This window comes from Entelurus aequoreus, linkage group LG15 (genome assembly GCF_033978785.1).
Source record: "Entelurus aequoreus isolate RoL-2023_Sb linkage group LG15, RoL_Eaeq_v1.1, whole genome shotgun sequence".
Lineage (NCBI taxonomy): Eukaryota > Metazoa > Chordata > Actinopteri > Syngnathiformes > Syngnathidae > Entelurus > Entelurus aequoreus.
In genome coordinates, this window is record NC_084745.1 from 31,534,717 (window position 1) to 31,557,649 (window position 22,933).

A 22,933-nucleotide genomic window follows, 5' to 3' on the forward strand; every position below is an offset into this window, starting at 1 on the left:
AAGGCAGGGTACACCCTGGACAAGTCGCCACCTCATCACAGGGCCAACACAGACAGACAACATTCACACACTAGGGCCAATTTAGTGTTGCCATTCAACCTATCCCCAGTCCATGTCTTTGGAGGTAGGAGGAAGCCGGAGTACCCGGAGGGAACCCACGCAGTCACAGGGAGAACATGCAAACTCCACACAGAAAGATCCCGAGCGCAGGATCGAACCCAGGACCTTCGTATTGTGAGGCAGGCACACTAACCACGCTACCAGCATGCTGCACATATTAAATATACTTGTTAAATTAAAAACCTCTGCCTTGTTGTTAATGAATACTTAAGAGCTACTACACTACTGTATGTTATTGTTGGTCATTATCATGGTACTTGGTGACACAAAATTAGCCTGATTACTTAAAAAGTTCGGTTTTCAGTATTTTCGCACCTACACGTGAAGTCCCAGTCAGTATGTGTCCATGCACTAAATTAGTCCGATTTCTCAAATAATTTGGCTCTAAATAAGCATCCTACTATCCATGAAAACACCTTAATCTGATCGTGTTCGTTTTTTTTGAAAAGTTGACTAACACACCTGGATTATGCGATTGAAAACCAGGGGCCGTATTTATCAAGCGTCTTAGAGTGCCATTTTACACTTAAGTCCTGAGAATTTGCGAAATTTAGTCCTACTCTCAAACTTAAGAATAAAAGCTATTTATCAACTTTCTTAAAGGCCTACTGAAACCCACTACTACCGACCACGTAGTCTGATAGTTTATATATCAATGATGAAATCTTAACATTATAACACATGCCAATACGGCCGCGTTAACTTATAAAGTGACATTTTAAATTTGCCGCTAAACTTCCGGTTCGAAGCGCCTCTGAGGATGACGTATGTGCGTGATGTAGCCCGGGGAACACGGGTATGCCTTCCACATTGAAGCCAATACGAAAAAGCTCTGTTTTCATTTCATAATTCCACAGTATTCTGGACATCTGTGTTCGTGAATCTGTTGCAATTATGTTCATTGCATTATGGAGAAAGAAGCTGAGCAAGCAAAGAAAGTTGTCGGTGCGAAACGGACGTATTTTTCGAACGAAGTCAGCAACAACAGTACACAGCCGGCGCGTCTTTGTTTACATTCCCGACAGATGCAGTCAAGATGGAAGAACTCTGATAACAGAGACTCTAACCAGGAGGACTTTTGACTTCGATACACAGACGCCTGTAGTGAACTGGGACAACACAGACTCTTACCAGGATTACTTTGATTTGGATGACAAAGACGCAGACGTGCTACCGTGAGTATGCAGCTTTGGCTTCTAAACATTTGATCGCTTGACCGCATGTGCGCAACTTTTTTTTTGCGTATGTACGTAACTTTTTTAAAATATATAAGCTTTATGAACCTTGGGTTAGGTGAACGGTCTTTTGGGCTGAGTGATTGTGTGTGTTGATCAGGTGTTTGAATTGTATTGGCGTGTTCTATGGAGCTAGGAGCTAGCATAGGAGCTAGGAGTTAGCATAACAAAGACGTAGGTGTTTTTATGCAGGATTAATTTGTGTCATATTAAATATAAGCCTGGTTGTGTTGTGGCTAATAGAGTAAATATATGTCTTGTGTTTATTTACTGTTTTAGTCATTCCCAGCTGAATACCAGGTACCGTGAGTATGCAGCCTTGGCTGCTAAACATTTGATAGCTTGACCGTATGTGCGCGTCACGTACGTAACTTTTTAAAAATATATAAGCTTTATGAACATTGGGTTAGGTGAACTGTCTTTTGGGCTGAGTGATTGTGTGTGTTGATCAGGTGTTTGAATTGTATTGGCGTGTTCTATGGAGCTAGGAGCTAGCAGAGGAGCTAGGAGCTAGCATAACAAACACGTAGGTGTTTTTATGCAGGATTAATTTGTGGCATATTAAATATAAGCCTGGTTGTGTTGTGGCTAATAGAGTATATATATGTCTTGTGTTTATATACTGTTGTAGTCATTCCCAGCTGAATATCAGGTACCGTGAGTATGCAGCCTTGGCTGCTAAACATTTGATAGCTTGACCGTATGTGCGCGTCACGTACGTAACTTTTAAAAAATATATAAGCTTTATGAACCTTGGGTTAGGTGAACAGTCTTTTGGGCTGAGTGATTGTGTGTGTTGATCAGGTGTTTGAATTGTATTGGCGCGTTCTATGGAGCTAGGAGCTAGCAGAGGAGCTAGGAGCTAGCATAACAAACACGTAGGTGTTTTTATGCAGGATTAATTTGTGGCATATTAAATATAAGCCTGGTTGTGTTGTGGCTAATAGAGTATATATATGTCTTGTGTTTATTTACTGTTGTAGTCATTCCCAGCTGAATATCAGGTCACCCCCGGCTCTCACAGCATCTTCCCTATCTGAATAGCTTCAACTCCCCACTAGTCCTTCACTTGCACTTTACTCATCCACAAATCTTTCATCCTCGCTCAAATTAATGGGGAAATTGTCGCTTTCTCGGTCCGAATCTCTCTCACTTCATGCGGCCATCATTGTAAACAATAGGGAACTTTGCGTACATGTTCAATTGACTACGTCACGCTACTTCCGGTAGGGGCAAGCCTTTTTTTTATCAGATACCAAAAGTTGCGATCTTTATCGTCGTTGTTCTATACTAAATCCTTTCAGCAAAAATATGGCAATATCGCGAAATGATCAAGTATGACACATAGAATAGATCTGCTATCCCCGTTTAAATAAAAAAAATTCATTTCAGTAGGCCTTTAAGTCTAAGAATCACTCCTACTCTCCACGATATTTAAGAGACCTTCAGAGGTGTCTTAAGTGGTTAGGAGTTGCCAGCGGGGGATGGCACTGAGGCGAGAGAGACGTGTGCGAACGTTCAGGGAGCGGAAGGATGTCCTGGCTTTGTTTGATGACGAGCAGCTGATCAAACGTTTAGACAGAGCGGGTATTATTTTTGTCACAGATTTAATAATTTTCCATTCCTTGTTGATTTCTGCATGTGGCTGCAGTGGGCTAGTATATATAGAGCCACCCACACCAGTTTCAAATTAGTTGCCTAATTAATGAATTGGAAAGAAAATGTTATGAGAGTAGCGTATGTGTGAGGTGAGTGACGTCAGTGAGTGTGTGGGCGAGAGAAGAGAGGGAGCGGTAGCGTAAGTGCGGGTGGGGACTAGTTTGTTTTGTATTATTTTGTAGTTTATTGTCAAAATATACACTCCCATTGTCCACTTAACTATTTCTAAGATGTTTCTTTATTCTTAGACAAGGGATTCCCTTCCGTGATTGGTCATTTCTATGGACCCAGAAATTACGTCACCTAAAATTCCGTTTACGGCACATAGTAATGTCGTAATTCAGCTCTGAGTGTGACACTTAAGATTCAGTCCTACACTTCGCTGAAAGTGTGAGTGAGACGCTTGATAACTAACTTTTAAGTGCAGCTTTCAGGGAATAATTTATTTACTCTTAAGTCAACTCTTAGCAGGCTTTTTAGGAGTAATTCTAAGAAGCTTGATAAATACGGCCCCAGATCTCTCGAGTAGGTGTGTGACAACGCAGGGAACCCCTCCGTATCGCACATGAGCCAGTCTCAACGTGCGGGATATAACCAGGAAGCAAATCCCGTTCAATAAAAACAAAAGCAACAACTGGAATAAAGAGGACATATGCTATATGCTTCACAAATTAAAAGAATGTAACATTTTGTAGTGCAACGATGGGAGAAAAAAGAAATTGAGATTTATTTAAAAAGGTAGCGAAGGAAATGTATGATACCATGGCTACATTCGGACTCCCAACGATTGAGACGTAAGATAGTGAAGCAGGAATATTACAACGCAAAGAAGAAAGCATACACAAATGTTTTCACTCTGCATTTGTGTACTCCAAACTGGTTAGCCATATCTCTGTATTCTGCACAACTGGCAAGCTTGTACACAACAAATAGCAAGTTTGAAGTTAGCAACCTCTTTTTCTTCGAACTTAAAACTCCCTCCATCAATCCACAGAGCTTATTGAATAAACTAATAAAGTACTTGTGTTTCCACCAAATACTACCCGGGTAGATATAATAATAATAATGGATTAGATTTATATAGTGCTTTTCTAGACACTCAAAGTACTTCACAGAGAAGTGGGAACCCATCATTCATTCACTCCACATTCACACCTGGTGTAGCTACATTTGTAGCCACAGCTACCCTGGGGTAGATTGACGGAAGCGTGGTTGCCAGTTTGCGCCTACTGCCCCTCTGACCACCACCCATCATTCATTCACCAGTGTGAGCGGCACTAGGGGCCCCTGTAGTTCTTTAGGAACAATTTTTAGTTCCTAGTAGCGAGGTGGGACTTTCGGGAGTTCCCAGGAACCCTAGAAACGCTGATGGTTGAACACAGTTGGGCCGTTTCTAAAACTTATTACACAAAGTTTTATCAGCTATTACAGTATGCGAGGACAACTTGTTTATGTCTTATTTCTTGTCTATTTCTTTTACAACATATTTGACAAAGGATAGAAAGCAGAACGAAAGGAACTTTCGATTGCAGGAACTTTTGTGGAGCATTTTGTGCTAGTGTTTTCACTTAGCCTTAGTCTTAAAACTATGCAGTTTATTGTTGTTTAAGAACTTTTATCAATGCCATTTCAATACGCAAACCTACGTGAAGTGGATGGACTCTTTTAAATGTATTTACAAAGGAATATAAAATATTCAGCCGGATTTTAAAGCAACGAGGCGAGCTGTGAGCTGGGACTCCGACCTCGTAGTTAGAAAGAGAAATGTGAAATGAAGGACGAATGGAACAAAGTTAAATAACATCAAATATTCACTATTTACTTAGTTACATGCTGGAAAAGAAGTCAGTGACACGCCATTTGTGTTGTTAATCGTCTCAACCCAAGTGAACCTAATGCTGACACCATGGACTGGACTTTCGCTGATGTGTTGGACTTTCACAATATTATGTCAGACCCACTCGACACCGAGGATGTCGTTGTGGCTTGTACAGCCCTTTGAGACACTTGTGATTTAGGGCTATATAAATAAACATTGATTGATTGATTGATTGATTGCCGTGAGATAAGCACTGACATCAATTCTTTATATATTGTTATTTACCTCAAAAATAGACCATAAGGACTCGCCAAACTCTCATTAATTCATCATTTACTGAGAGGACTACTTTCTGACATCTTCTGTAAAATCCGGTACACTTTGTTTTTAAAACCATGTAGTTTTGTATCGTATTGCTTTGTATTTCATTTACTTATTACACTTAAGTAAAAATAATTATGGCCTAATATTGTCTGTTTAAGTGTTTATTTTACGTAGTATCTGTGTAGAATCATATTGTATCACTCCATACGTCATTAGCCTGATTTATATAAACTGCCCTGAATTGTGAATTGTGGTAAAAACACAAACCACACACTTCTACAAGAACCTTTAGCTCCAGGAATGAATTGTTCCAGGAACCTAAAATTCCTGAAAGGCCTCATGACAGCAGCTCTGTGCAATTTTTTAACGACCAAGCCACTGCATAAAATGCGTGTCATCAATCACTACAGTACTTATATGACAGAATGACTTTACTCTTTTTAGAGACACATTGCAAAAATCACTAGACAAAGATCCTCTATATCAGTGGTTCTCCCTTTGGCCTATTAGAATGGCTTTGTGCCCCCCTCCCCCATCATATACACTACTATATATATATATATATATATATATATATATATATATATATATATATATATATATATATATATATATATATATATATACAAAATGTATATATATATATATATATATATACACTACTATATATATATATATATATATATATATATATATATATATATATATATATATATATATATATATATATATATATATATATATATATATATATATATATATATATATATATATATATATATATATATATATATATATACACACTGTGTGACAATAATCTGACAATAACATGGTTTGCAGTCAAATACGTGTATCTTTAGAATCAAAACAGATCTACGTGTAAGGATAAAACTAAAACAAACATCAAGACTCATTGGTTAATAACATTTTTCTGTTATTTATTGGTTATCTATAACATTTCAGTAATTTCACTTTATTTATTTCGCTGTAATTTTTTCCCATTTTTACTTTTTTGTTTAATTTCACACCAGGAAATGCAATAGCAGCTCTTCTACCAGATCGCTGTGGCAAACATTTATTGTCTCTTTTGTTTTGCTGAAGGTCAACCCCCTGGGGGGCGCACTGCCTACATTGAGAACCACTGCTCTAAAATGTGTTAACTGGATGTCGCAGTAGCAATTCTTTGTATCTTTGTAGATGATGCTACATATGTAAAAAATAAACCACATGATGTTAGTACATCAGTCAAGGAAAATGATCACACTACGTCAGGTGTCAAACTCAAGGGCCGGGGGCCAGTTCTGGCCCGCGCCATCATTTTATCTGACCCGCAAACACCTGGAAATGTGAAGTGAATTACATTTATATAGCGCTTTTTCTCAAGTGACTCAAAGCGCTTTACATAGTGAAACCCAATATCTAAGTTACATTCAAACCAGTGTGGGTGGCACTGGGAGCAGGTGGGTAAAGTGTCTTGCCCAAGAACACAACGGCAGTGACTAGGATGGCGGAAGCGGGGATCGAACCTGCAACCCTCAAGTTGCTGGCACGGCCGCTCTACCAACCGAGCTATACCGCCCCATGATATGTATAATATTTTCTCACCAAATGTAATAGATTTTTTTCATTTTGACAGAAAAAATATATGTACTGCTTGAAATTGCATACCTTTTAAACTTTAATAGTATCCAATATTGCAACAAATATTACAGTATATTATCATACTTTCCAAACATGTTTTTGTCTGAATAAAAATAAATACTTCACTTTACAGCAAACTACCCATCAAAGTAATACAAATTACAATAAATGTTACATTGTTCTTTACAGCATATTACTGTAAATTGAAAAAAATTACTACTGTTTTTTGCATTAAAATTCTGTTCACTGAACTACCAGTTTTTGACAGTAAAATCTACGGTTGTTGTTTTTAACGGTGTATTACTGTAAATGGAAAGACATAGGTACATTTGTTTCAATGGTAGAAAAACTGGCAGCTTTGTTGCCAGAATAAAAAAAGAACTTGAACTGTTTTTCCATTAACAATATAATGTTGTAAAAACCAATGTGAACTTAACACAAAAATTCTGGCTACTAAGCTGCCAGCTTTCTCCGTAAACACCCCCCAAAAAAACAGTAGTACTGTTTTTCTATTTATCGTAAAATGTTGTAAAAAAACAGAAAAAACACCATATTTTACAGTAAAATTTTGTAAATGTAAACTTTTACTGTAAAATCGACAGTCTACTTAAAAAAAATATAAATATATAACTAATAATGACACCCATAGGCTAATTCATACATGATTCGCTGTTACAAGCGGCCCTCTGATGGCAGCCATAACTGCGATGTGGCCCTCAATGAAAACCAGTTTGACATCCCTGAACTACATAAATAACATCCTGTAATTTGATATTGATATAATTTTTATATCTTGATAGACTGAAAATTAACACCAATGAGTTGACTAATGCACATTATCACATAATTTCTTAAAAAAATATAAATAATGACAAAAATTAAGTATATATACTATTAACCGTAACATGTAAGTGTAAAAAAACAACAACAACATTATGATTTGTACAATTTCAGAATGTGCTTGTTCTATTTTTAAACAAAGAAAACAATCTGAAGTTGTCTTTATTTTTGAGTTATCGGGCCATGATTTTACTCGTCCGGCCCACTTGGGAGTAGATTTTTCTCAATGTGGCCCCCGATCTAAAAGGAGTTTGACACCCCTGATCCATATGAAATAAATCTCTGCTCTTTTTAAGGACACACTGATAGAAACTCTAGTCTAGGCGTCCCCAATCCTTTTGACTCGGGGGCCGCATTGGGTTAAAAAAATTTGGCCGGGGGCCTGTCTGTATATATAAATTCCTTGCGCACTAATTGACTGACACTGCGGCACAAGCGCGATGTCACGTTATCAATGGGAAAATGCATTTTTTGACAATATGATTTGCCTGAGAGTCTAGACCCCGAGAGTAACAAGCGGTAGAAAATGGATTAGAAAGGACAGATTATTATTATTATTATTTTTTTTTTTTCAGATTAAAAAAAAAAAAAAGATAAAGAAAAAATATATATAAATATATATATATTTTTTTAAACTTGGGACTTCCCGCGTTTTGGACGATGGCGGGCCGTATCCGGCCGTAGTTTGGGGACCCCTGTTCTAGTCAAAGAGCCTCTTCAGCAGGCAAAAGACCAATGTTGATTATCCCTACACGGCCTTTCAAGCTGACTTCCAAACAACATTGCAAAACCGTTCTGTTTGTAAAATTGATGTCTAACGTTGGATCAACGTTGTTGGTTGGGAAATAACCAAAATTAAATGATTAAATCAACATCAGAACCTGACATTAAGTAAATGTTGTCAAAAAGCATGTTGTTTCAACGTTGCATTCGTGTTGTAGAATATTGGTTGGGATTAGAGATGTCCGATAATGGCTTTTTTGCCGATATCCGATATTCCGATATTGTCCAACTCTTAATTACCGATTCCGATGTCAACCGATACCGATAAATACAGTCGTGGAATTAACACATTAGTATGCCTAATTTTGTTGTGATGCCCTGCTGGATGCACTAAACAATGTAACAAGGTTTTCCAAAATAAATCAACTCAAGGGTTGGAAAAAAGTGCCAACATACCACTGCCATATTTATTATTGAAGTCACAAAGTGCATTATTTTTTTTTAACATGCCTCAAAACAGCAGCTTGGAATTTGGGACATGCTCTCCCTGAGAGAGCATGAGGAGGTTGAGGTGGGCGGGATTAAGGTGGGGGGTTAGGGGGTAGCGGGGTGTATATTGTAGCGTCCCGGAAGAGTTAGTGCTGCAAGGGGTTCTGGGTATTTGTTCTGTTGTGTTTACGTTGTGTTACGGTGCGGATGTTCTCCCGAAATGTGTTTGTCATTCTTGTTTGGTGTGGGTTGAGTGTGGCGCATATTTGTAACAGTGTTAAAGTTGTTTATACGGTCACCATCAGTGTGACCTGTATGGCTGTTGACCAAGTATGCATTGCATTCACTTGTGTGTGTGAAAAGCCGTAGATAATATGTGATTGGGCTGGCATGCAAAGGCAGTGCCTTTAAGGTTTATTGGCGCTCTGTACTTCTCCCCACGTCCGTGTACACAGCGGCGTTTTAAAAAGTCATACATTTTACTTTTTGAAACCGATACCGATAATTTTGAAACCTATACAGATAATTTCCGATATTATATTTTAAAGCATTTATCGGCCGATAATATCGGACATCTCTAGTTGACATGTGACCAAAATTCAATGGTCAAATCAACGTCAGAACCTGGCATTGATTAAATGTCATAAAAAACATGTTTCAAAGTTGTTTGAGTTGCTCAACATCGATCAGTACCTAATTCAACAAGTTCTGAACGTTGTTTCAATGTCTTGTGTCAGAAGCACTCCGCTCTTTTTAGGGACCAAGCCACTGCATAAGAATGCTTGTCATCAATCACTACAGTACCTTTATGACAAACGCACTCTGCTCTTTATAAAGGACCTCCTACAAAAAACGCTTAAATACAAGCTTTACATCTGTTGACCCTCAAAGACTGACGTACCAGGAGCTTTGGGACTTTCGGGATTGTCCACGTGACCTAGCTAACAGTATTTAAACAACAATTATACGCCTAACTGTTGTCTTAACACAACCAATACACCACCGTCAATAAACTGCCACTTAAATATGACACAAAATAGCAACTTGAGCACTTACCAGTGACTGCCACCAGAGAAGCCAGGAAGAGTGAAGTGACAACAGGATGTTGCAGATGCATTCTGGGATATGTAGTGATAAATAGTTTTAACGCGGTCGAGTTCTTCACCAGCCCAAATTAATCAGTCTGCTTCTCGACTTGGCGATACATTCATACTCAGTAACTTAATTTGCACAAATTAGAATTAAGACAACGCCAAAGCAGTCAGAATAAGGGAGGGTGGCGGGGAAGAGAAACACGTCATATTGTATGCCCATACAAAACACCTGTGTCACAGTGTGACCTACAGGACGTTAGTGACGTTGTACAAAGAAACTCTGTAACATTTAAAAGTTCACATTAAGGTGTTCTCAATTTTTGTATTGTTAGATTTATGTTAGTCGAGGTTGGCAAGCAGTAAAAGCACTGTCAAGAAGCGCTAGGCTTAACAAGAATGTAGCATCCGGTTGTTAGCAGCTGTGTTGCATTTGGACAAACCGGGTAAATTACCATAGAAGTAGGATATGTAGTACATTTTGTAAATATATTAAATTCAATTGCGATGTCATTTCCTATTCTTATTGTGTAACTGAAAAAAATGGATACTTCTTGGGCAATTAACGGTACTCACGCCCATGCCTCGAGTTAATGGCAGTTCTCTAGGTCAGTGGTCCCCAACCACCGGGCCGCGGACCGGTACCGATTGGTACCGGGCCGCACAAGGAAAAAAAAAAAAAAAGTTTTAATTTTTTTATTAAATCAACATTAAAAACACAATATATACATTATATATCAATATAGATCAATACAGTCTGCAGGGATACAGTCCGTAAGCACACCTGATTGTATTTCTTTATGAAAAAAATAAATAAAAATTACCCCCCCCCCCCCGGTCCGTGGGACACATTTTCAAGGGACTTACTGCGCATGTCTGAATGTCTGATGTTGAAATCCTTCTGTCTGGATATTTTTAAATCACATTTTAACATTTGTTTATGCATGCAAGTAGCCAAACGATATATGACATGTATATTGCAAAAACCACAACACAGTACCTTGATTAACCACATGATCAACCAATTTTATATTTTTTTACAGGAGAGGTGAACAAGTCATTTTTTAAGAGACTTGGTTTTTAAAACACTGGAATCATAACAAGAATAATAGATATGTTTATTAATTGAATCGTGATATAAAAATGAACATACATGCAATCATGTTGGCAATTACAAGGTAAAATGACAGGAACATTGAGATGTGCTTGGAACGTGTAAAAATTGATATTTGGATCCTATTGCAGTCAATAAAAACACTTAAAAGCAACCTCACGCACTATTTACGTACATAAACTTTGGTCAAGAACTCCATGAGAAAAGTTGATGTGAATGCACCAATACAATATTACAAGCAAGAAACTATTAAATGTTGCTATAGTGCACAAATATAAACATTAAATTAGTGCTAATAAAACAAAAAAACAAATTCACAATAATCAGCAAGATACAAACCAGTTTTTATATTATATTACACACGTACCGTCATTTAAAAAAAATGTTTGGCCTTTTGAGTGGTTGGTAATAGGCCACTATTTTCTCAGCACAGGCGATACTACAGAGAGTATATAGAAACAAATAGCACTTAAAAATATAAGCATATAAAAATACTGTTACACGTATATGAGTGTTAAACAAGGCACAAATAGCATCCTAGTTGATTAAAATGATTAGAAATAACAAAATTGTAAATGTGAGGGTGAGCTTTATATCCTTCGTGGAATACTGCGTGTGTTGTTCAATACTAGAAAGAAGCACCGTTGGAGCTGCATTAGAAGCTCACAGTAATTCGCACAGGCATACACTCATAGAGGCACTTTAGAGCACATGTGTGCATAAATTCACACGTTTATATACAGTATATACACATGACGCACATTATTGTACACAGTTAACACCTGAGGGTACCAGTAGAAAAATAACAAGATAAGATGTTCTTAGCAAAATCCTAGCTTTTGTGCTCACAAAAAGACTAATAACCAATTCCTTATTTTCCAAGTCAATGTAGTATTTTACTGCCATGTGAAAATGGAGGTAGACAGTAGTAGTATAGTCTTGCAAAATGAAGCAAGTTAAAAGTTAAAAATAGATGTCTTATACTGGTACATCAAGGCTATTTGTCCACGTAGAAGATAGATATTCCACTAAAAAGTTTTTTTTTTTAAACTACAACATGAACTGTGTGTACCCTTCAGCGCCTGTAACAATCACGTCCATCCAAATCCTCATGGCCTCAGGGGAGGGGGCCACCATGTAGTAGACCCTGTCGTGAGTCTTGACGCTGAATGTGAGCGAGGGGTTGGGGCTCTAAAGGAGAAAAGTCAATATTTGAAATAAGACTGACAGAATATGAGCATGTGAAGCCTTTCCCTCTTCTTACCTTATGTGCATTCTTCAGGTGGTCGTAATACACTTCTTCTATGGCTTGGAAGTAGATCACTCCTTTCAGCTTGGCCTCATGCTTGTCTAGAAAATACGGAAGGAATCTATCACAGTGAGGTAGTCCCAGCTACTCCTGTGTTCTATTTGCACTACAGGACCACAATGTATTATGTTTGAAATCTTTTTATATCCTACTTTATTGAAATGATTATGTACATACCGTCAGTCTACCCGAGGGCAGCTGTGGCTACGAAAGTAGCTTACCACCACCAGGTGTGAATGAATGATGGGTTTTTAACATGTAAAGCGACTTTGGGTACTTAGAAAAGCGCTATATAAATCCCAGGTATTATACTATTTTCTTGTGGAAGTTGTTGGGATTAATCTGGGCCCTCGGGTACTGTTGTGTGCTATTAAAGGCCTACTGAAACCCACTACTACCGACCACGCAGTCTGATAGTTTATATATCAATGATGAAATCTTAACATTATAACACATGCCAATACGGCCGGGTTAACTTATAAAGTGACATTTTAAATTTGCCGCTAAACTTCCGGTTCGAAACGCCTCTGAGGATGACGTATGCGCGTGACGTAGACCGGCGAACACGGGTATGCCTTCCACATTGAAGCCAATACGAAAAAGCTCTGTTTTCATTTCATAATTCCACAGTATTCTGGACATCTGTGTTCGTGAATCTGTTTCAATCATGTTCATTGCATTATGAAGAAGGAAGCTGAGCAAGCAAAGAAGAAAGTTGTCGGTGCGAAATGGACGTATTTTTCGAACGTAGTCAGCCACAACAGTACACAGCCGGCGCTTCTTTGTTTACATTCCCGAAAGATGCAGTCAAGATGGAAGAACTCGGATAACAGAGACTCTAACCAGGAGGACATTTGACTTGGATACACAGACGCCTGTAGAGAACTGGGACAACACAGACTCTTACCAGGATTACTTTGATTTGGATGACAAAGACGCAGACGTGCTACTGTGAGTATGCAGCTTTGGCTTTTTTTTGCGTATGTACGTAACTTTTTTAAAATATATAAGCTTTATGAACCTTGGGTTAGGTGAACGGTCTTTTGGGCTGAGTGATTGTGTGTGTTGATCATGTGTTTGAATTGTATTGGCGTGTTCTATGGAGCTAGGAGCTAGCAGAGGAGCTAGCATAACACGTACCGTACCTACGTGCGCGTCACGTACGTAACTTTTTAAAAATATATAAGCTTTATGAACCTTGGGTTAGGTGAACGGTCTTTTGGGCTGAGTGATTGTGTGTGTTGATCAGGTGTTTGAATTGTATTGGCGTGTTCTATGGAGCTAGGAGCTAGCAGAGGAGCTAGGAGCTAGCATAACAAACACGCAGGTGTTATTATGCAGGATTAATTTGTGGCATATTAAATATAAGCCTGGTTGTGTTGTGGCTAATAGAGTATATATATGTCTTGTGTTTATTTACTGTTGTAGTCATTCCCAGCTGAATATCAGGTACCGTGAGTATGCAGCCTTGGCTGCTAAACATTCGATAACTTGACCGTATGTGCGCGTCACGTACGTAACTTTTTTTAAATATATAAGCTTTATGAACCTTGGGTTAGGTAAACGGTCTTTTGGGCTGAGTGATTGTGTGTGTTGATCAGGTGTTTGAATTGTATTGGCGTGTTCTATGGAGCTAGGAGCTAGCAGAGGAGCTAGGAGCTAGCATAACAAACACGCAGGTGTTTTTATGCAGGATTAATTTGTGGCATATTAAATATAAGCCTGGTTGTGTTGTGGCTAATAGAGTATATATATGTCTTGTGTTTATTTACTGTTGTAGTCATTCCCAGCTGAATATCAGGTCACCCCCGGCTCTCACAGCATCTTCCCTATCCGAATAGCTTCAACTCCCCACTAGTCCTTCACTTGCACTTTACTCATCCACAAATCTTTCATCCTCGCTCAAATTAATGGGGAAATTGTCGCTTTCTCGGTCCGAATCTCCCTCACTTCATGCGGCCATCATTGTAAACAATAGGGAACTTTGCGTATATGTTCAACTGACTACGTCACGCTACTTCCGGTAGGTGCAAGCCTTTTTTTTATCAGATACCAAAAGTTGCAATCTTTATCGTCGTTGTTCTATACTAAATCCTTTCAGCAAAAATATGGCAATATCGCGAAATGATCAAGTATGACACATAGAATAGATCTGCTATCCCCGTTTAAATAAAAAAAATTCATTTCAGTAGGCCTTTAAGACAATAAAGCTCCTTGAATCCTTGAATAATGGACCTATGTTTCATGGAAATGACGCATTTGGGTGTCAAATTTGATGTTGACAAAAGCAGCCAACCATGCATTAATCAGGCATGTTTTAGCAAGTACTTCCACAGTAATAAAACAACAGAGCTGTGTGATATGGGAACAAAAAATGATCACAGTATTTTTTTCCTTATCAGTCAATATCGATTATATGTATAACAATATATATGAAATCTTTATTTTTGTCATGTTTAAATGTTATAAGAGATGTGAAGACATCAAAAAGTTATTTTGGTTTGAAATACGTATTTTTATCAGGAGTTAAACATGTAGGCGCCATGTACAGTATTTATACTGTACAATAGTTACACACACTGCCGATATTTTTTTACAAATGGAGTTTTGCTCACAGCGTGGCTCCGTTGGTAGAGCAGCCATGCCATGCCAACAACCTGAGGGTTTCTGGTTCGATTCCCTGGCTTCTGCCATTCTAGTTACGTCCGTTATGTTCTTGAGCAAGACACTTCACCCTTGCTCCTGATGGGTAGTGATGGGTTGTCCTGAGGGCTTTGCATGGCAGCTGTGTGTGTGTGAATGTGGAAATAGTGTCAAAGCGCATTGAGTACCTTGAAGGTAGAAAATCGCTATTCAAGTATAACCCATTTACCATTTAGCTCCTTATGTCTATCTGTATGTTAACATTATTAAAGCTATTGTTATTGTGTACGTTTCATGAACATGGGTGAAAGACAGGACCTTCAATCACGGTTGTAGCGTGTACACGCACATACTGTACATAAACACAGTTTCAGAGACGAAAACAGCAATTTGCAAAATGATCTCATGTTTTAAACCTTATTTAATGACAAAATGTGAAATTATTTATTCATGAATGTGTGTTTCATTTTGTCTAGCAGCAATTCAAACAACATTCTCCTCCATATAAGTGTGCTCTGATCTTAAATATGATATGATAAACACATTACTGTACATTGCATTACAGATGATATATGTTGGGGAAAGCACCCGGAAGTGACAGCAATTGGCCAGTTTCATAAAAGAAGCACCGTCTAATCCAGATCTGGGCCAACTATGGCCCACAAACTGTTTACAGCTCGTTAAGATTTTCAATTCGACACGCCGGACGTTTCCAAATAATTTTTTAGACCTTTAACATCGAAACTGTAGACGCCATTATGATGTGCAGTGCTGTTTTCAAATTACCGTAAGTCTTGAACTATACAAATATTTCAATGGTTGGAATCTGCGCTTTTGAGTGACATACAAGTTATTAGGGTAATTGCATCACAGCAGCTCAGACAAGTCACCAAGCAGTGTCGGCAGGGTTTGTTTCCAGCGCGGCCAACCTAAAACGCGGGTGTTAGGGACAGACGCGAAAGCAAATTTTTACAACAAAGTTCTGCAAAAGAGTGATATTTCAGATTGTAGGTGTTTTTTAAACCTTTGTGTTCTTCTTTTGCCATGTTTGTTGCATTTCTGTCGAGTTTTGCTTAATTGTAAAAAACGTTGATCGAGGAGGTGGTCTGAATAGTAAAGAGGAGTGATGTTGATATTAAGTTAAGTACCAATGATTGTCACACACACACTAGGTGTGGCAAAATTATTCTCTGCATTTGACCCATCACCCAAGTACCAATGATTGTCACACACACACTAGGTGTGGCAAAATTATTCTCTGCATTTGACCCATCACCCTTGATCACCCCCTGGGAGGTGAGGGGAGCAGTAAGCAGCAGCGGTGGCCGTGCCCGGGAATCATTTTTGGTGATTTAACCCCCAATTCCAACCCTTGATGCTGAGTGCCAAGCAGGTATGTTGTTAATATTAAGTGTTTTATCAATCATAGTTAATATTGTAAATCCTACATTCTTTATTGGGATGTACATTCTGGGTGTCTGATTCAGTAAAACATTTTAAATTTCATTCCGATTTTTGAGGTTGTCTGTCATAACGTTTTTAGCATTTTATCAGACATTTTTGTGAGTTTGTGTTCCTCAAAAAAGGGACCCAAGCCCACATGCTGTACAGCATATTTTTACAGGTATATACATATATTTATATTTTATACACACCGGCCCCAAGGCTAATTTTTTCTCTCAATGTGGGCCCCCGAATCAAAATAATTGCCCAGGTCTGGTCTAATAAGTGCTAAAAACAAGACAAAATTTATACTTATACAAACAATAAATACAATTCTGACATGTCTTAAAGATAGTTCAAATTTTGTTGGATACAATTTGTCCTATTCGCAGTATTCAAAGCCACTAGCATTACACATTTAACTCAACCAAGTATCATGGTAGAGTGAGATCTCTTTTTCATACATATGATCTTTGTGCTGCAGTCTCTTTTAGAACGTGGACAAATTAATTAAAATAGTCTCTTTTTGCATCAAAGAACAGTTCATTTGTATTTTGCTATATTTATCGATATTGTTTTATCACCCAGCCCTAATATAACCATACATTTTTTTTACATTTATGGTTCCAACCTGAGAAGTAGGAGAGTGTTCGTCGGTTGCGGTCAAAGACAAACCAGCGCTTCTTCCAGGTTTTGATCTTGCCCCCCATCTTGACCAGGTAGCCCCTGCACGTCTTCTCAGAGATGGACAAGTGGAAGCACGTGTCTGCGCTGTGGCCCGCTGACTCAATGTGAGACCGCAAGTCAAAATCATCCTTTCGCACTGGCAGGTACCGGGTAAGTGGACGGGACTAGAGGAAAGCATCCAAAATGAGCTTACAGGGCAATGTTTATCACGTCTAGAGAAGTTGACAGAGTAGATACCTGCACCCGCTGTTTCTCTCGTAGTTTCACCTCGCGGTCGATGAGTTTCTGACGCCTGCTTGTCTCCTCCTGGAGCATTTTCTCCAGCTCCTCCCGTCTCTTCTTCTCCTCCTCCAGCGCCAGTTTGCGCATTTCCACCTCTCTCTCCTTGACGAGGGTATTGGTATAAGACAGCAGTTATAGAAAGGATGATAGTGGTTGAATAATTAATCTCACTAAAGTGAATACACCCCTCAATTTTAGTTTGATAATACTATAGAAAAAAGACTCAGATTCGATTTAGAGTAGTCAGTGTACAGCTTGTTTAGCAGTAGATTCGCCTTGAAATGAGTAAACAAACATTTGCTGGCAACGCAAGTGAGTACGCTTCACAGTGAACATGTTCACAGTAGGGATGGGTACTAATCACAATTGAATCAATATGGTACTAATTCTAAGAACTTGGGAACCAATCCCGGTACTCAACTGTACAAAAAACTTTTGTGTGTGCTAATAAATGTTAATTAGAAGACAAACATTTTTGATTGTTTTATTTAACGTTTTCTCATTTGCAAGTACTGTACTGGACTGAATTATATTGTAGATTTGGCATGCAGTTGCAATTCCAAGACGTGAGATGGCAGTAGAGTATAGACTACAGCAGAGTCGTGTATAAAGAGAATATGGCCAACTCGGTTTCACGCAATCTCCTCAATAATTGGTCTTAAGGCACTCACCTGACTACAGGATGCCATGACTGCTACCAACTCTGAGCTGATGCTATGTGTTTGCGACGCTTCCTCGTTACCTTTTCAACGTGTAAAAATGCCCTGTTGTGAAGCGAGGGGCTTCTCCACCTTCGATAATTGTGGAAAGCTTTTACATCGCATTCCAACGACGGAAAAAGACAAGTATGGGACGTGAAGGTTTGCGAACAACACTGGAGAGCCACCGTAGCGTCTTGTGCCGGGTAAACACACCATACAACGTTTGCTTTTGGTTCAGGAGAACACACAGAAGCCAATACAAATCATAACAGAAGACATGAACAAATTAAAGAGATGTTTTGACAAAAACAGACTATCTTTGAATCTCAGTAAAGCTAAAATAATTGTTTACAGTAGAAGAGAAAGTCAAACACAAATATATATAGACAGACTTTGAAAGAGTAAAAGACACCAAATTGTGTGTGTAATAATCAGTGTTGGGTTAGTTACTGAAAACCAGTAACTAGTTACAATTACTAGTTACTTTATTTCAAAAGTAACTCAGTTACTAACTCAGTTACTTACACCAAAAAGTAATGTGTTACTGTGAAAAGTAACTATTTAGTTACTTCTCCCACCCCCCCCCCCCTCCCCCTTTTTTTTAAGGCTCCCATTAATGCCCTTTTAGCCTTCATTTCAGTACTGTTATTGCACTGGAGAATAAGGCTGAAACGACGCGTCGACATAGTCGACGTCATCGGTTACGTAAATACGTCGACGCCGTTTTTGTGCGTCGACGCGTCGCATTTACGTCACACTACCGTCATGGAGAAGCGCAAAGCAGACGATCAAAGCAGACGATGCGAGCGAGGGGGAAAAATCACGCCAAAAGTCGTCAAAAGTGTGGAAGTATTTCAATACACAGCCTAATAATGTTGTTGTATGCACACTGTGTCGAGCGTAAATGGCCTATCATAGCAGCACAACGGCTATGAACGAACATTTGAAAAGAAAACCATCAACCATCAACTAGTCAATCGTCCGCGTGAGCATACGTTGTCATCGTTACACAAAAACATGAATGTGTCATTTGTATCTGCTAGGGGTGTAACGGTACGTGTTTTGTATTGAACCGTTTCGGTACGGGGATTTCGGTTCGGTACGGGGGTGTACCGAACGAGTTTCTAAGCTAAAGCTAACTTTAGCTGCTAAAGTCTTAACAAGCTGCTTCGCTCCTTCTGCCTCTGTCTCAGCACGCAGCATTGTCCCACCCACACAACCATCTGATTGGTACACACGAAGCATTATCAGCCAATCAGCAGTGCATATTCAGAGCGTTACCAGCCAATCAGCAGTGCGTATTCAGAGCGCATGTAGTCAGCGCTTCAGCGTCGAGCAGATAGGTGTTTAGCAGGTGAGCATCAGGCAGCGGACTCTCCCCAAATGATAATAAACACCTCCCAGTCAACTACTGGTAACATCACTATGAGCCCGTTGACCTTCTAGAAACTTAAACTGCAGCTCAGCTCACTCGCAGTCCTGGCTTGAGGTGAAGGCTAATTACCTCTCAGTTCCAGCCACATCGACCCCTCTGAGGGCCTATTTTCAGCTGCTGGGAATATTGTAAACAAGAAAAGAACCAGAGCATGTAGACATGTTAATCTTTCTTCATTACAACTGTTAGTCACTCACTGGAATGAGTAGAATTGGTTATTGTGTACTGTGTTGGACTGGATGTTTATTTTGCACATTTTAAAAGCAATACTTAATGTTTGCAGTGCTCCAGAATATTTAGATTGGCACTTTTTTGTATTGGATGTTTATCTTTATTTTTGCACATTTTAGCAAATAAGCAATACTTTCACTTTTGTTGAAATGTTTACACTGTTGTTACAGAATATTTCGTTTTGCACTTTTTTGTATTGGATGTTTATCTTTATTTTTGCACATTTTAAAGCAAAATAAGCAATACTTTTACTTTTGAAATGCTTATACTATTGCAGAATATTAAGATTTGCACTGGATGTTGACTTTTATATTTGCACATTAAAAAGCAAATAAGCTACTTTTAATTTTGTTAAAGGTTAAAAGTTTTAAATGTTTACATTGTTCCAGAATATTTAGTCATGTTGTTGTCAATGTTGACCGAGTGGCCATACTTCTTTTTTTTTGTAAATAAAAGCCATGCCTTTTGAAAAACTGGCCTACATTTATTTTTTCATCTTCATTTTGAATAAAAAAAATAATCGGTAAAAGGAAAAATAATCTATAGATTAATCGAAAAAAAAAAACAACAACCTATAGATTAACCGATTAATCGAAAAAAAAAAAAAAAAAAAAAAATCTATAGATTAATCGATAGAAAAATAATCGTTAGCTGCAGCCTTACTGGAGAATAATACAATCTGTTGATCTACTTGACATGCATTTGCATCACTGAACTCAGAAAGCAATGTGGTCTACATACAACACACAAAGACAAAGATATGTTTCAAAGGGCCAATTTATTTCAGGCCAGAAAAAATTGACAAAACTATTTTAAATAGCTTCAACATAATGGCACTTTAACTTTAACTCTAAGTAGATAGGATCTTTGATCCAAGACACAACTTACATTTAACTAAAATGTTATTTTCTTTGTGCTCGACAAAAGAAAAGTATTGAGAATGTCTCCATGTTAAAAAACTTGACTTCCGCCTTCGCCATGATGTCTTGTTAGTTGTTATGAGAGTAGCGTATGTGTGTGTGTGGCCCTTTAAGATATGACAGCATGAGAGGTGAGTGACGTCAGTGAGTGAGTGGGCGAGTGAGCTTTACTACTTGTTTCCCCGCCAAGTGCTTGAGTCTGTGCCAAGTTTGTAACCGAACGTGACGTCACGTCCAACGAAGGTATCAAAATATGGCAAGGTTTGATTTTACATGAATAAAAATACAAAACTTGTTACCCATTCCTTGTTCATAGTGGGCTTTTAGTGTTACCTAATATAACTTACAATCCCCTCAATGAACCACAGTTCCCCGTTATCGGCAGTACTTATGCAGTCCAAGATACTACCACTTACAATGCCTGACACAACTATCTTGGTACTCACTTGTGTTGCCAGCTATTTAGACAATATGGCTGTGAATTTGAGTACTTTACCGTAGACAGTATGTAAATCTATACTGCTACACAAGCTGTACACTGACTACTCTAAAGTATATCCACATTTGTCCCCTGAATAGATATAACAGAATGATTGCTGAAAAGTGACACCTTTGTGCAGTATTTTTAATTTGCGACTTTACCTTGTGCTCAAGGAGTTGATTCTTCTCTAAATGGGCTTCTCTCAGCAAACGCTCCATCTCCTCCAGCCTGGCCACGTTAGAAGTACTCGCACTGGAACACACACAACAAAAGGAACGTTATGAATGTTTTATATACATTTATTATATGTATTAGGCCCTCTTGCAGAATTCTGCCGTCCCAAGAACACAAACGTGCAAATGCTCTCTTATCCGTAAGGGAAATGGATGATGTCATTACAGTGTTAAGATAAAGGGTGCACATCAAAGGGAAGTCTAAACAAACTGGGGAGAGGAGGAGAGTGAGTGAAGTACAGTACAAGAAAGAGAAATGGGAAGAATTGTTATATATATATTTACACTACAAAACTACATTTTGGTGTATTGTAAAAAAAGAAACAGCAAAACAATCACCCATAAGTGTAGATTGGCAAACGGTTAAAATGTGTAGAATGTGCTGGAAAAAGACTATCATGAAACAAGAGGAGGGACAGTTTGAACGTTTGAATAAAATGGAGGAAATGAAAACACACATGGTTTTAGTTCAGATTGGGGGGGCCGAACCCCCGAATGCACAATCATACTGGTATGTTCAGTGCATCAGATCCTGAGGGGGTTGACTAGAACGGTACACACACACATTTTCCATGTTCCGTAACATGACCTGTATAACGCCAATCAGAGTATGTGATCTAAAACATGCACAGTTGTACAAATCCTGTTCTCTACAGACGGAGGGTGTTTCGTGTTAGACACAATGTTTTCCATGCGTTAATTGTGAATGGAGACTCTTGACCCTTCTCAACGACAGTACTGCTGCGGCCCCCTTGCCCCATCTCAAAAGCGGCTCCATCTTGATTATAACATAAAAAAAAAACGACAACAGGAAGCGACAGAAGACTTTTTGTCATTCCTCTCTACTAAAGCGTCCTTTACAATTACATGCAAATGTGCCATGGCCAATTATGCAAATTTGTCAGGCCCTGTCAGTATGGGGGCCCCCGAATGGTGATTTCGTCACTATATGCTTGGGTGAGCACAAGTTTTGTGCCCGTACCAAAGCTATGCTGATTGCCTGTAACTGCATCACTAAAGAGTTCACTGCCGCGTGCACTTCAAGTTTCACTTTTGTTTTTAGAGTCACCTGCACATCAAAACTTTGCTGGCTGTCAGAGCACAAAAATGTTGAGTGTAAAAGAAAAGTGGACAGTGAAAATTGGAAATTCCATGAAAATTGGGCTAAATCATTTGAATGTATTCTCAATTCAATAAACACAAGACCAATGTGCTTAATATCCCAGGTGACTATGGCTGTTATGAAAATGTCCAATTTAAAATGGCAATATGAGACGAAGCACAGGAATTTTGAGGAGACATTTACTTAGCAGTCAAGTTCGGAAAAACACACTTAAATGCACTGAAGTTAGCATATCAAGCTACAAGTACAGGATTGTTTTTGTTGTTCCAGATCAAGAGTGTCAAATTCAATTTTTTTGAAATTATGGCTATTCTCCGAGGGCCGTTAGTAACAGTGTATATATATGTAAATAAACGTATAATAGACTTGTTTGACAATTTGCATAGGCAA

General features: G+C 38.5%; 2 protein-coding genes across 9 annotated transcripts in view; both read right to left on the bottom strand.

The window, feature by feature from the left end:
• The window catches only part of LOC133630010 (TLC domain-containing protein 4-B-like), a 30,482-nt gene extending 19,932 nt beyond the window's left edge, over window positions 1-10,550 (bottom strand). For 2 of the 4 annotated variants that reach the window (XM_062021216.1, XM_062021213.1), the window contains exon 1: window positions 9,907-10,336. The gene's annotated coding sequence lies outside the window, so the exon portion shown is untranslated. Of the gene's footprint in view, window positions 1-9,751; window positions 9,771-9,906; window positions 10,337-10,517 lie in introns of those variants that run through there. The other 2 variants (XM_062021214.1, XM_062021215.1) reach the window with 2 other exon arrangements.
• Window positions 10,551-11,042: 492 nt separating this feature from the next.
• Window positions 11,043-22,933, bottom strand: part of phldb2b (pleckstrin homology-like domain, family B, member 2b) — a 100,065-nt gene continuing 88,174 nt past the window's right edge. For all 5 annotated transcript variants that reach the window (XM_062021218.1, XM_062021219.1, XM_062021217.1 and 2 more), the window contains 5 exons: window positions 21,349-21,439; window positions 17,375-17,521; window positions 17,082-17,301; window positions 12,320-12,405; window positions 11,043-12,246 (listed from right to left, as the gene is read on the bottom strand). In XM_062021218.1, the coding sequence (XP_061877202.1) occupies window positions 12,106-12,246; window positions 12,320-12,405; window positions 17,082-17,301; window positions 17,375-17,521; window positions 21,349-21,439 (685 nt within the window). In that variant the 3' untranslated portion in view covers window positions 11,043-12,105. The remainder of the gene's footprint in view (window positions 12,247-12,319; window positions 12,406-17,081; window positions 17,302-17,374; window positions 17,522-21,348; window positions 21,440-22,933) is intronic.